This window comes from Aulonocara stuartgranti (assembly GCF_965226115.1).
Source record: "Aulonocara stuartgranti genome assembly, chromosome: 7".
Taxonomy (NCBI): domain Eukaryota; kingdom Metazoa; phylum Chordata; class Actinopteri; order Cichliformes; family Cichlidae; genus Aulonocara; species Aulonocara stuartgranti.
Window position 1 is genome coordinate 29,563,821 of NC_138945.1, and position 15,382 is coordinate 29,579,202.

General features: G+C 39.8%; 1 protein-coding gene across 4 annotated transcripts in view; it reads right to left on the reverse strand.

The window, feature by feature from the left end:
* Positions 1-15,382, reverse strand: part of LOC309709880 (putative cytochrome P450 120) — a 49,969-nt gene that overhangs the window by 17,769 nt on the left and 16,818 nt on the right. The window contains exon 11 of one of the 4 annotated variants that reach the window (XM_082538789.1): positions 6,777-8,937. The exons of 2 other annotated variants lie outside the window; for them this stretch is intronic. In XM_082538789.1, coding sequence (XP_082394915.1) covers positions 8,776-8,937 — 162 coding nt within the window. In that variant the 3' untranslated portion in view covers positions 6,777-8,775. Of the gene's footprint in view, positions 1-6,776; positions 8,938-15,382 lie in introns of those variants that run through there. One more of the 4 variants, XM_082538792.1, reaches the window with a different exon arrangement.

Genomic DNA, 15,382 nt, shown 5'->3' on the forward strand with positions numbered 1-15,382 from the left:
CAATGAACACCGGTGTACCACAAGGCTGTGTGATGAGCCCTTTCCTCTACTCCCTCTTCACCCACGACTGCAGACCTGCTGATGGTTCCAACACCATCATTAAGTTTGCAGATGACACCACGGTGATTGGCCTCATCAGTGACAACGATGAGGCCGCCTACAGGGAGGAGGTGGATCGTCTGGCTGAGTGGTGCGACAGAAACAACCTGCTGCTTAACACCGAGAAGACCAAGGAGCTCATCGTGGACTACAGGAGGAATGCTGACCCACATCCACCCATCCACATTAAGGGGACGGCTGTGGAGCGTGTGAGCAGCTTCAAGTTCCTGGGAGTCCACATCTCCGAGGATCTCACCTGGACGACCAACTGCTCCAAGCTGGTCAAGAAGGCTCACCAGCGCCTCTTCTTCTTGAGGACCCTGAGGAAGAACCACCTGTCCTCAGACATCCTGGTGAACTTCTATCGCTGCACCATCGAGAGCATCCTGACCAACTGTATAACAGTCTGGTACGGGAACTGCTCTGCCTCGGACCGGAAGGCATTGCAGAGGGTCGTGAAAACTGCCCAGCGCATCGCCGGAGCACCACTTCCTGCCATAAAAGACATCTACAGGAAGCGGTGTCTGAAAAGGGCTGGGAAAATCATCAAAGACCCCAGTCACCCATCACATGGACTCTTCACCCTCCTGCCCTCTGGGAGGCGCCACAGGAGCCTCCGGACTAAGACCACCAGGTACCGGAACAGCTTCTTCCCCACAGCTGTCAGACTCCTGAACTCTGCCTCCTGACATCTGACCCACGTTAACTCATGGACTGAACATACACACACCCACAATGGACAACTGTACCCTCAAACACACAATAATAACATGGACTGAACCACCACTCACAACCACTAGCACTTTATATAGCCTCTGTAGAAACTATCTACACCCTCACTTATCTTAACTGCACTACTGTATAGCTCTGTGTAAATAATCATTCTGTACATTCGATAATCTTTAATCCTACAACTGTTTACAACTTGCATAGTTCCCATTTCTGTATAGCTGTATATCCCAGATTCTGTAAAGTTATTTATTTCATATTCTGTATAGTTTTTCATATTTATATCCTGTTCATATCCGGTACATAGCTTGTACTCACTACAGCCTGTACATACTTATAGTTATAGAATATTCACAACATACTTCATACCGTGTACATTATAACATACCATAATAGACCCATTTCTGTAATATACTCACATATCTATATTATTGCTAATATATATTGTAATATATCTATATCACTAAAGCACTTCTGGATGGATGCAAACTGCATTTCGTTGCCCTGTACCTGTGCATGTGCAATGACAATAAAGTTGAATTCTATTCTATTCTATTCTATTCAAATCTGCCATAATATACATGAAAGCATGGACCTATCCTGCATTGTATTAATGGTTCAGGCTGCTGGTAGTCATGTAGTGGGATGTGGGGGATGTTTTCTTGGAACATTTTGGCCCCTTAGTACCAAATGAGCATTGTTTAAGCACCACAGCCTGCTTCCAACAGGATAAGACATCATGTCACAAAGCTCAAATCATCTCAGACTGGTTTCTTGAATATGACAATGAGTTCACTGTACTCCTCCGCAGTCACCAGATGTCAGTTTTATAGAGCACCTTTGGGATGGGGAGGTGTGAGGAGATTCACATCATGGATGTGCAGCTGACAAATCTGCAGCAGCTGTGTGATATTGTCATTTCAGTATAGACAACAATCTCAGAGGAAGGCTGCAAACCACCTTATGGAATCTGGGCCACTAAGAATTAAGGCTAAAAGGGCATTTAAACCAGTCACAGGAAGATGTACTTAATGAAGTGGCCAGTGGGCTTATTTGTAGTACACAGACATTGCAGACCTTTGGCTTTCTAGCTTTTTAGTTTGTTGAAGAATTTGAAGAAATACGACTACATGCTTTCCAAATCTCTTCCCACAAGTTGGACTGGAATGATGGCAGGGTCACGTCAAGAGTAGGGCCTGGCCTTGGATAAGCCCCTCCACCAATGCCAATAAACTAGAATACTGTTAACCTTACAATGCGCAACTCTACTGGTCGAGAGCATGGGTAGGACCAGTGGTGAGTGTCACTGACTAAATTTGTTTGAGTAAAAGTACTAAAGTAGAGATTTAATATAGCTTATTTAAATATATCTATTTTATGCTTACTCCTAATTCTACTACACATTTGAAAGCAAATGTTATACTTTGTACTCTGTACCATTCATTTGAAAGCTTTAGGCACTTATTGTTTTGCAGATTTTAAAATATAATTCTGCTTTGGTTCTGTATTAGTATAAAGATACCCAGCAGTCTATAAGAAATTACAATCTCCAGCAGTTACCTTAGAGTGAGTACATTTACTTTAGATACTAATAATATTTAATAAATAATATAATCACATTCAGCACGGTGGCACAGTGGTTAGCACTGTTGCCGCACAGCAAGAAGGTCCTGAGTTCAATTCCACCATCAGGCCGGGGTCTTTCTGTGTGGAGTTTGCATGTTCTCCCCGTGTTTGCGTGGGTTCCCTCCGGGTACTCCGGCTTCCTCCCACCGTCCAAAGACATGCAGCTTGTGGGGATAGGTTAATTGGATAATACAAATTGTCACTAGGTGTGAATGTGAGTGTGAATGGTTGTCTGTCCTTGTGTGTTGGCCCTGCGACAGACTGGCGACCTGTCCAGGGTGTACCCCGCCTTTCGCCCTATGACAGCTGGGATAGGCTCCAGCGCCCCCCGCGACCCTGAAAAGGATAAGTGGAAGCGAATGGATGGATGGATGGATAATCACATTCTGAATAAAGTTGGGGGGCTATGCCACAGGGCAGTTAGTAGGTCTGGGCCTGAATTCTTCTGAACGTCGAATCATCAGCAGAGCTCCTTTTTCATTTCATAAACATAACATATTAACTTGTGGACACGCCATTTAGAGTCAGGAAAAGGTGAGTCAATACCATGGAACTTGGCTTTTTGACATATTTGCACATGTATTTGCATATTTGCAAATCCATGACCCCTTGGAGGCAGTACGTGCAGATATAGGGGATGCACTGATGACAAACTGATCACACGAAAGTTCACTTTTCATAATCATTTTCATAAATACAACAAAACTGCATTCCCAAACAAAGCTGGTTTTGTGCTTTTGTTGACGGAGTGAAAAAGTCTGGCCGCAGTTACAGTAGACGGCTTTTCAGAGGAACCTTAAACCATCTGTGAATTGGTCGGGGTTTGGAGTTGCTTCACTGCCTCAGGCACAACGCAGCTTGCAGTTATTGATCAACAATGAGTTGTACATCATGTGAAAGATTACTTGAAGATAAGGTGAGGACATCTGCCTGACAGTGAACCTGAATCAGAAGTGGACCTTTTGGCTCATATTCCTTCTTGAAAATTAGCAGAGAGTTACGTCCCGGTCAAAGCTTACATCTGAATCCCACTGACACTTTATGGAGTGATTTGAAACAGACATAAAAGACAAAAAAGCCCTCAAAACATCATTGAAATGAAGGAATTTTGCATGGGAGCAAATCAGAGACTGGTTGAATATTCCATCTGTAAATATTGAGTATACATATCAAGAAATGTCCAAATATGTCAAAAAAGCAAAAAGGTTTTCTACTGGACGTGCTAACTTTTTCTGCGTAGCTTGAACTAGTTAGATTACTTCTACACATGTTCAGCATAAAAGCTAAATATGAGCTTTTCCTCTTAATTAAAGAAAACATAATATAGGCACAATTTTAAATTCATACAGCTAAATCCTCTCATGAAGGCTTTCATTCTTTGAGCAACCTGAAACTACCACCTCAGTTTCTATCAGACACAGACTGGGATATTATATGAACAATTTTCTGTAATAAATGATGATCTACTTGTATCTGCTCCTGAGGCCTCCCAGGGTGAATTCGAGCGGCAGTGCAAGGTTTAGCAGCAAAGGGAAGATAAATGAGACAATTAAACAGGGCTCGATGGCACCTCTGTGACTAAAGGCTTTTCCTTCCTGCCTGCTTAAGTACAGACAAACAATAGTAAGCAGCAAAGGACAGTGTGTCCAACACTGACGGGCACACACTTAGGTGTTTATGTGCATGAGAGTGTGACTTCTCAGGTTTGCTGTAGGAATTCAGTCAGCAAACAGGCAAAGACCTGTAGACACCTAACAACACTGTGGCTGTACTGAAACATATCATCAGTAATGTATCAATTGATAATTTCTTACACATAGTATTACTGTGACAGAGCTCAGTCTTATCATTTTGTACTGAAGAACATTTGTTATTTTTGAATTCATCCAGAAGTTTGTTTTCAGTCTTTTCAAATATTATAAATAAAGCACCGAGAAATTCTATACTGAAAACAAGAGCATCTTTTTTTAAAATAAATAAATAAATAAAAGTCAGCAAGTTCAAGACAGATCTGCTTTAGTTCTGCTTTTGAAAATGGTTAGTTTCAGTTTAATTTTTTATTAGTTTCACTATTAGTTTTTAGGTTTTTTTTTATTATTGCAGTGTGGTTGGTATTTGTCATCAGTAGAAGCTTCAGAACAGTTTAATATTTCAGCTGGTTTTATATTATTTCTGATAGTTTATTCTTATTCTATTTTTTCTCATGTAGTGTTAGTTTTTAGTTTGGTTTTAATTACTATGACACCCAATAAACATCTACTACATAATGTTATCAAATCGTGTGTAGGCCATTTGTAGATGTTGGGTTTCTTGTCTTTACTTCCTGTTGTACACCTCGCTGCAGGCCAAGAGCTCACTGGAAGTGGACAGATGGACAGTGAACAGTGGTGTAGTAATTAGCCCTGCTCATTAAAACTGACCTCAGGCTTTGTTTTATCATCTGGATGCACTGTCCTCCCCCAGTCCTGTCTGCCATGTGACTGATGTGACTGCCTGGTCCTTGATGGTGCTGTTTTTTAAAAACCCTCACAGAAGTAAACTGTTTTCAAAGCTTTGCAGCTAAGCGGCAACCGGAGAGCAAACAAAGTCAATGTTTTTTTCTCAATTTTTAGCAATTAAAGTCCTTACTAATGGCACTGCATCTGACAGGCTAGTAAATATGTTAGTTTACCTATGAATGTGCAGCCTAGAATGTACTCTATCAACCGCTATCAGCTTCAGAGTGATGCTGCCACTTGATCACGTCTTCACTGCACAGAAAGCCAATTTACGACCCTGACTTTTTCTCTATAGATCCACACTGTTGTTGCAGTGTGTAGTTTGGCATTTTCTTGGTCCAATAAGCAATGCATTACCTGAAAAATACGCTGAACCATTTTTGGCACCTCCACAGACGTTCTTGTTATCTGTGGCATGTGCACTGATCCATCCCCGCACCTCTCAGATGTTGAGTTTTGAACTGTCATAGCTGAAAATGGGTGCTTTTGGATAATCTTTATGTATGTATTATCTTTGCAAGTGGCAACTTTTGCAAAAAAGCAAAAAACTTGTTCAGCCTTCTTCTACTCGAACTTTAGCATTTAGCTAACTCGGGCCTGTACAGTCTGAGATGTGAGATGTGTTTTTTGCAGTTTCTCTGAGTGTTGCATTGCCTGACCTTGGGGTGAATCTGCTGGGATGTCCACTCCTGGGAAGACTGGAAACTGTCGACGTAGAATGATGGACTTAAAAATGTATGGAAAAGGCTTAATAACCCTTCCCAGATTGATGGGCAGCAACAGTTTTTTCTCTGAGATCAATTATTTCTGAGATCATTGCTGATGTCTTTCCTTCTTGGCATTGTGCTATCAAATACCTGAATTCTCCATGTCTTTCATAGAGGTGCTGATGCTCAATTAATCACTTGCACTTGATTAGAGTCCTATGAAAGCAGTAAGGGGCTAATTCGTTTTTTCACACACTGCTTCTGTTTTTGGTTTCTGTTATTGAAATAATGACACTGGTAATGTGTCATGTGTTGTTAATTTTAGAACCTGCTAACGACCAGCTGATCTTTATTATGTCCTGTTACATAAAATCTTGGGATTGAAAGAGAGTATACTTTCTTTGTTACCATGTACTCAGTTGCAAGATGTTTCAACAAACCTTTTTTTTAAATATTAAATGGCCTTCGAGCCTTTTAGTTTCTCTGTGCCAGCTTTAGTGAAATATTTTTGCAGCACCATATTCAAAATAAGAAAGAAAACTCTTAGTTTTGACATTGCTTATATTGCATTTCAATAAAATACTGAGTTTAAATGGTTCGCATATTTTCACATTCTCTTTAATTTCACACATCGGGTCAAATCTTATCATCTGACCATTTTATAATACATAACATGTCAGAGACAATGGAAACACTCTGTCTTTGGACAACAATAAGCCCTTAGTTTTAACTCTACAATCTGTGGATGTGATCTATCTGTTAGGACCTCCTTCACTCCAGTGTGCATGACAAACAGTGTACATTGTACTGCAAGATCCTTTCTACATAATGAACACTAGAGCTTTCACCTACTTCTGGATGAACTGAATGAACTTATCATTATCTAGCACATTCCTGAAAGTCACTCAATGCTGAATTCACAAAAACAGCTTAGAAGATCATTGTTTAAACTAGACCTAATTTTTAAATCACGTTTTAAAATATGATTATGTGGGCAACAAGACAGAGTGGTATGCAATAAAACTGCAGATATCTCAATAAGGCAAGTTAAAGGGTGCACAAAGGTTGAATGACGAGAGAATTTCACCAATTTATTTTTCAGGCTATGAACTTTTATTTCTGTACAGACGGAAACATCAAGAAAATGACAAGTCTCTCTAAGTATATTTTCTACCATAATGACGTAAATTTAAAATAAGCCAGTGAAAGAATCTTTAGACTAACTGAGCATACTCTGAAAAATAAACTGCTGGACTTAAACAGGGAGCATTTTACCCAGCGCACTTGAACACTTTAGTCTGCCAGTATCTCGCCGGTGTTTTAAACTAGAAGCAGAAAGTGGACGGTTAAATGACGAGGAAAAAAAAGCTCCAATAAATAAAACAGAGCCATATGTCCTTATGCATAAGAGGATACACTCTAAGTCGCTTTTGCCTGTCATAAACTGCGAGTAGGAGCGTCAGCTAATGGACAAGTGCAGGCAGAAGAGTGAGTCATACCAGTCTGCTCACAAGAACCTCATTTTCTGCCAGATCCTGTGTGATGTATGTCTGCAAGTGTGCGCGTTAGAGAGAAACAGTGAAAAACACGGAGACGAGCAACATGCATGGCGGCAGCTTAGCCGAGTGCGTGCGAGAGAGAGAGAGAGAGGAGTGCAGCAAAGAGAACAGTAGGTTTGTTGAGCAGCTCCCACAGGACAAGAACATCTTTCCGAGACGTGCTTTTAGCTGATTATGCAGACAGCGCAGCTTACATTCCACATGTTAGACAGCTTAGGTGTTACTTCACTGACAAATCTTTATTGGAACAAAACAAAACAAAAAAACAGAAAAAAGAGTGCTCTTGCAGCACCTCCAACACTTCATAAATTACAGCATTAATAACTTGTTTTTAAATTGGGACATTTTAACTGTATGTGTTTTTAATACACTTCAAAATGCTTTTAAAAATACTGGCCTGTAAACAGTCTTTTCCCTGTCACCATTTTTTGCTTGACGACCTCTTAGAACCATCCTGTGGAAAATCACTGCACAGTAAAACCTAAAATCTTGAGGTCAGAAAAATAAATACTAATATTTACTAATATAATGCATAAAAATACTACAAGAATTACATTTTAAAGTTTTTTTCAGCCAATAAGATAACATTCAGATATTCAGAACATTGCATGAATCCTCTGTCAAACCTTACGATAACATAAAAACACTACTAAAGGCAAAATGCAAGTAACAACAAGGTATCTAAGTGATACAGCACAAGATGATGCATGTATACTTCAGCTGCACATTAATAAATATGACATTAAACTGATTCTTATAAATGTAGGAGGCACAGAATCGTTTCCATTTATGACTCAAATCATTCATGGTGCTTAAAATTCAGACACGTGCTCTGAATTGCCTTCTGGCGTCATTTACATGGAATTCAGATGGCGTGCCAAGTGAACGCTTTCAAAAATAACCAGGTTAGTGTGTGTATGTGTGCGCGTGTGAGACTTGCATACTAAAAGGAGGCAAGTCGGTATGACGAACTGTTGCTAAGCACTGTTGGTTGCTAGGTGGTGGTGGTGGGGGAGACAGGTTTGCAGTCAGTGATGGAATCTGAGGGTTTACCTCGATTTTCATCCGTGCACGTGTCCCCCCTGGATGGATTTTTATTTTTTGGAGCTTTTTCACATTCTGCTCTCATATATACAAACACATAAATGAGCACAAGGGAATTTTAAGCAAGAGGCAATGTTCATATAAAGATTTTCTCGTCAAAAATCTGGTCAATGTTTTTAAAATGTTGCATATTACTCATTAAAAAAGGCAGAACACAAACATCCGTTTGGCAGTTTCAGAGTCAACAACTGAAGAATGACTCATTTATCTCGTCTCCCATTGCAGTCATCAAGGAAAGCTGCAGAATATCTGGCAGAGGAACAGACAGAGGGAAAACCAGCACTCTCTCTGGCTTTCCCCGGGATGATTACTGTATTATATACAGCGGGGGAAAGCCTCACAGTTTGCTGGCTTCCCTCGGCGTGTCTTAAGATATTCTCCAGCGTTTTCTGCACAGGCATGTGTGACTTTTAGTAGAGTTTTTAGGTGCATCATGGAGCATACTGTGCATCCCTAGCTGGTGTCACTTCTGCCAGATAGGGTGTGATCCCGCTGGGTAAAGGTGACGGTGGGGGGGTTGGCAGGGCGAGACACGGGCAGCCATTTGTACTCGAGGTTCTGCATTGGAGGGTCCAAACACCAGTCAAAGTTGTTTAACAGGTACACGCACGCTTCCTGGCAGCGAAACACAAAAATACTGTTTTCTGGTTGTGCTTGCTCCATTTTACATAAACGAAACTTATGTAGAGTGAAGAGCTACATGGGTGTAAGTGACAATTTTCTATTTTAAAGCCGAGCGAAAACAAAATGTTAAAACTGAAGGCACTTGGCAGACCTAGAGCATCCACCAACGCTGAATAAGTCTCCAACTTGCAAAGCTACAGCCTCCACATCACTTCAAGCCTGTTTTTGTGTGTTCCTTTCCAGGTTTGAAAATAGCAATGCAACAACTTTTACCAGGCAAGCTGTAATGGAACATTTGGTCCTTTAGACCTGGAATCAACAATGCTTACATTCAGACACAAAATCGTACAGTTAGAAACACATTTTCCTTTGAGCAACACAGAAATTTGCATAATTTGAGGAGAAGACCTTTATTTCATTCCATATCATTTCTCTCAGTGTCACTCCTTTGTATTCCCTTCTCTTTCACTCATTCAATATATTGTTCTAGTCATCATTCTGTTTTATATATAACTATTATTCCATTCTATTACTCTATTTTAATATTTTCCAAATAACTCTATTCTATTTTGTTTAATTACTTTTTGTGCTATTTGTATTATTTTCTATTTTACTGTATTTCAATTTTCACTTCTGTTCAGTTCGTCTAGATTCTTTGCTTTCCCTCCAATACCCCATCATTCTATTGTATTATATTTGTTGTATTTATTCTATTCTATTTCATTACTTTCTATTTTATTATGTTTTTTCTACTGTGTTTCATAGCATTTCACATAATTCTATTCTCTTGTATTCAATTCTATTACTTTTTTCATGTAATTATATATATTCCTATTTTAATCTATTTTCTTCTATTCCACATAATTCTACATTCTATTCTATTATTGCCAGTCTATTATTCTATATTATCCTATATTATGAAGCATTACTTTCCATTCTCTATTCTATTTCATTTTCCCCATACATATACTATTCTATTCTATTTTATTCTAGTGAGAGCACTGAGAGCTCAGAACTGGTGATGTCATAGACAACACTCCTTACCGGCTTATCCTCAGCCATGGACCTGTCTAACCAACACATATTTCCCCTGCGTCTCTCCACTTTATGAATGAAGATTTTCCTTGTGAGGGGGAGGATGAATGAACGGGGAAGGATCAAGGGAGTAACGGAGAGGAGAGGGAATGAAGGGAGAATTATGAGAGGGGGGTGGGTAGCGAGGACGACAGGGGGAAGGATGAAGTGAGGCGATGAGTCACATCTCTGACCTAGATCCCTGCAGTCTACTTTTTACTCTGGTCATGCCCTCATCCTTCTGTGTGTCTGTGTGTGTGTGTGTGTGTGTGTGTGTATGTCTGTGTGTGTGTGTGTGTGTGCAAATGGTCACCCTGCTGAAAGCCAAGCAGATGTACTTTAATCTGCCAGTCTGATCTTTTCTGTAATTAAGCACGGTAAGAGACGTAATCAAACACATGCATCATTAAAGCAAAGCAGATAGCTCTGTTATAAATTTATCATAATTAACTATTTAAAGACAGGATTAACAACTTAAAAACTGAGATAAGGGAAGATTCTGTTTGAGCAGCAAAATAAAAGCAGTAAAAATATAGTGTACATTTGTGTTGTGAAGCAGCATCAAACACTGTTTCAGTCCTCTCTAAACTAAGAGGCAACGCTGCTGATGGATGCCAGTCTGTATCATTTAATTTAGAATGTACTTAAAAATATCCAGTAAAGTCAAATAAAAGAAATTTTATTAAAACTGTACACATCAAAAGTAGAATAATTTTTATAAATGTAAATTAAATATATAAAAGTGTAAATAGTAAAACAGGAAGAGAACACCTGTGCGATCTATTCCGAGCTCTACATCTATACAGCTTTAATAAACTACATCATTTCTTAAGCACCTGCATTTAACACTTTTTCATTTTTTTAAGTATCAGAGAGGTGGTAATTCTACTTTGTGTATTCACTACTGTGGCCAAATATATCGATATCTCCAGAGACAGAGACAAATCATGACAATCGTAAATAATCCAAAACAAGCAACTGATTATCTATGATGAGTAATCCAATTTGAAACAATAACTGTCCTGCTGAAGAGGGACAATAGCCGAACGAGGAGAGACATTAAACTGCTTTGAACTACACCTGAGCTCCACTCAATCACACCCAACATTTTCAGTGACTCATAAGTGTGAGTGCAGGGTTGAGTCATCCCTCACTGTTGCATTTTAGATAGCGTGCATTAACACCCCCATGTATCTTGCTGTTTTTACTGTTAAATAATCTGAGAACAAAAACATATAAATGATGTCTTAGTGCAGTGGTTCCCAATCTTTTTTTGCTGGGCCCCCCTTTGTTTTACAAGAAAAATGTTTGCACATCCTCCAACCACACACACCCATATTTTGCTCCATTGCGGGTTTTTTTTCACACCTCAAACATTTAGTAAACAATTAAACAAATACAAGTAATCTGCAATAAATTACAGGTAGTAATAAAATAAACTACTAACTCTTTTAGGCTACGTCCGGACCTACACGGGTATTTTTGAAAATCACCGAAAATGGAGATTTTTTAAAACTCATTTTTTTGCTTTTACGTGTGGACGAGGAATACAGAGTTCGTCACGCAACATCAAAGGTATGTGCCTTTTTTCACGTCACGCTGTGCGCCCCGTTTACATGAGATGAATTGCAGAATGGCAGATAGAGACAAAATACTGTCAATCTTACTATCTTTAGGTTTTACACGCTTACATTTACACACGAAGTTACTGTCCCTCCATTTAGAAAGGCAGAGTCACGGTGTAATTATTTTACATGTAGTTTTTTTTTTCATGTGTAATAATATTCAACGTTGCTATCAATGCATTTTTCAAAAAATGCCTCTCTGTGCAAAATGGGTTTAAAAATATAAACAACTTTAGGATACTGTTAGTCCATGATTTGAACAGCCCAGCGCTGCTCGAGACACAGGGAAAACCAATTCTGCAGGGAGACCTACCTCGGCACTTGTGCAGGTGAAACCAAAGGGAAGACCTGCTTCACCATATTTTCTAGTCTTTGGCTTAGAATGAAGTTGGTTTGGAAGCATATTCAGCGATGCTTCATCTCCTGCTTTGCGTTTCTGTGGGCGCCCTGTGCTAGCAATGTCTTTCAGTGAAGAAAACAGGACAGCTCTTGACCTTGGGAGACTGCTGCCCACTGGCTAACAATAAAATGCAAAATATGAGCCCTGTCACCCATCCAAAGATTTTTCTTTTTTTCAGAAATGTGCTTGCTCTTTTAGATGTTTACTGGCAAAGTCTATTATTTTTGTTTGTTGGTTGGTTATAGACTTTGACAATGATGCACCTGCCTCCTCAAGAGCAGCGGTCCAAACCCCCGGGCCATGGATCGGTACTGGGCCGTGAGAGCTGAGGCTCAGGTGTGAAATTTATGGTTTTCATGTTTTTTACCATTAACTCGGTTTCCCTGGATCTTTTCCTGTGTTGCAGTTGTGTGTCTTATTTTGAAAGAAATATTTACGTGTTACCATTGCGACCAGAAAGCATTAAGGGGCAGAGAGGAGGATGTTACTCTTAATGTTGTTGGCACATTTCAGGAGGACGCTGCTAATAAAGTTACACAATTACACAGTGAATTCGCATTTATTATTATAGTTACAAAATACCACCGTTTTTGTCTTGGTGATATCATTTTATTTTGTTGTATTTATCCGCGACACCTTAAAGGCTGGCCCATGAAAATATTGTCTGACATTAAACTGGTCCATGGCACAAAAAGGTTGGGGACCGCTGCCCAAGAGGGTTCCTCACTTGGTGAGGTGTTGTGAAGCAGTTTTTCTCAACCATGAAAATAATTCTGTGATCATCCACATCAGTTGTCTTCTGTGGTCTTTCACTGAAGCAGTTTTTCTTTTTTGGTTTTTAGCCACTCCTGAAATTTTTGCTATCACTTTGATACGTTTGCTTTTCATCCTTTACTTGCATTCGATATATTTTTAGATTTTATATTGCCAGTACCAGCAAAAAGCTACCAAATGCAAGTTAAACAACTCCAAGGCTTAAATGTCCATGAAAATGCCGATCAGTCAATTGCACAATAAGTTTTCAGCCTCTGAAAATGGGCGATTATATCTATAAAGAATTTCCCCTAGGGATCAATAAAGTATTCTGATTCTGATTCTATAAAAATCGCTGTAATTCCTAAACAGTTAATGCAATACTTACTTTAAACCCCTTGAAATAAAGCTGAAAGCCTGCACATCAATAACATCCTGATTATTTAATTAAAAATAAACTGAGTAGGTGAACTAGTTTAACTAATTAGTTTTAGTAGATTTTAGTCTAAGTAGATTTATTAGCCAACTACATTTTGTACAGATATAGTTAAATACTAATCACACATATACGCTCTGCTTTTCCTGGGTGTGTGGGAGATATTCCTGTGTGTCCTTCATTGCGGTAATGTTAGCATCTGAGTACCTCTTTTGAGGAGGTTTAGAAAAAACTGAAACACCGTTCTAACAGTGCTCTGAGAATCCAGACTGAGTTATTACAGTCACACTAATATATGACAGAGCAATACAAGAACAAAAACGCTCCTTTACTTCAAAGTCTTGTACACAAGCAAGCGTTGTTGTATTGTGAGCAAGGGGATTTTCTTTTCCTGAGGCATGCATGCATGCAGCTAGGCTTTTCATGGCCATCGAAACATTTAATTCATATTTATGAGTAATTTAACAGGACTCTTGTTTTGAAAAGAAACATTGTAATACATAAAAATTCATGGTGCTAACGTTATCAAATGACCTACTGGATAAAATCTGTAGCCATTTCAACCAAATCTTTGGCAAATATGCAGAAATAAGAAGCCTGCTTTCATCTACCACAGCCTAAAAACAAAGCTGGTCACAGATAAATCTGTAAATCAGTGACAACTGAAAGTCTGTAATATTTCCTGGAAATCCACTGGCTCACAGTATTTGTTGTTGACTTGGTGTCACCACTTTGACTTTCCAGTGTCAAGCTGACAACACATACGCACACGTTTATTTACGTGCCCTCCTCTTTCTAGAAGGAATGCCCCCACATGGGAAATTAAATCTCTTTGCTTCCTGTTGTCACACCTGTAACACACCTGTCTTGTTCTCATGGCTGCGTGTGTATATGCGTGTGCCCAGTATATAGGCAACGGCAGCTATGGTGAATATGCCTTTGGGATTGTGAGGTGGTTAAAAGGGGACAGTCAGTGCCCGGATCTTTCCCTCTGGTATACACACAGCCAGCCAAGCATTTCGTCATTCCCATGAGCAGTGCTCTATTTACTGAATGGTTGGGGGATGGTTTCCTTCTCTGACTGGTTTTTCCACTGTGTGTGTGGGCATGTGTGTTGGGGGGGTTGCACAGCCACAATCAGTTGAGCCGCAGCTGTCATCCACAGCTGGCTCGCTGTGAGCGTTTTTCCCAGTGCACTTCAGAGAAAGGTAAAGTAGTTGACCTGTTCTGCTAATGAAGCTCTGCTAACTCTGTGTTAAACTGTAGGCTATAAAAGAAAGATGCGGCCACCAGGTCTAAAAAAAACCCCAAAACAATGAAGCCAATACAGAAGTGCTGCAAACCTGGACTCTAATGTCTAATGGCCAGCCGGGGGTTGAGTTCTTTGATTACCCAAGGAAAGAGGCCAGTTACATATCAGTCAATTACCTTTCTGCTCACATGGCATGCAATCTCAGTGGACTCTTTATTGGTAACTCTGTGGGCTCAATCACTGGTTTCACGTCTTAATATATATGTCATGATGTCTATGTTGTAACTTGTGGTCCTTGCTAGTATAGGGTTGGACCGTAGCCACAGTTTCTTGTTCTTAGCAGACAAAGTTCAATGTGTTGTGTGTTCAATACACATTAGTTGGAGCAAGTAGGTATTTAAGCTACTGCTACCTTTCTATCATCTTGAAGCAGTCTGGCCGGACTCTAGTCTTTTTTGGACGGTTCTCTATAAAACCTAGAGATGGTTGTGTGTGAAAATCCCAGCAGATCAGCAGTTTCTGGATTACTCAGACCAGCCCATCTGACGCCAACAACCTTACCACATTCAAAGTCACTTAAATCACCTTTCTTCCCCATTCTGATGCTCTGTCTGATCTAAGGAAGGTCATATTGACCATGTCCATACATTAATGAGTGTTTGAACAGGTATACCAAAATAAGTGGCCCCATGGTGTGGAGGTTTACACATTCGCTTAGCAAGCAATTCTCCTTTTGAATTGCGTCAGAAAGGAGATCCAACATAAAACTTTGCCAACTTTGCATGTGGAGCAACTTGCTGTGGTGACCCCTTGTCATTAAGGAGCAGCTTATCAAAGTAGCTTGATAAACTGCTATGCACAAGGTAGCATTATCCTCTGTTTCTCTGTTCTGACTC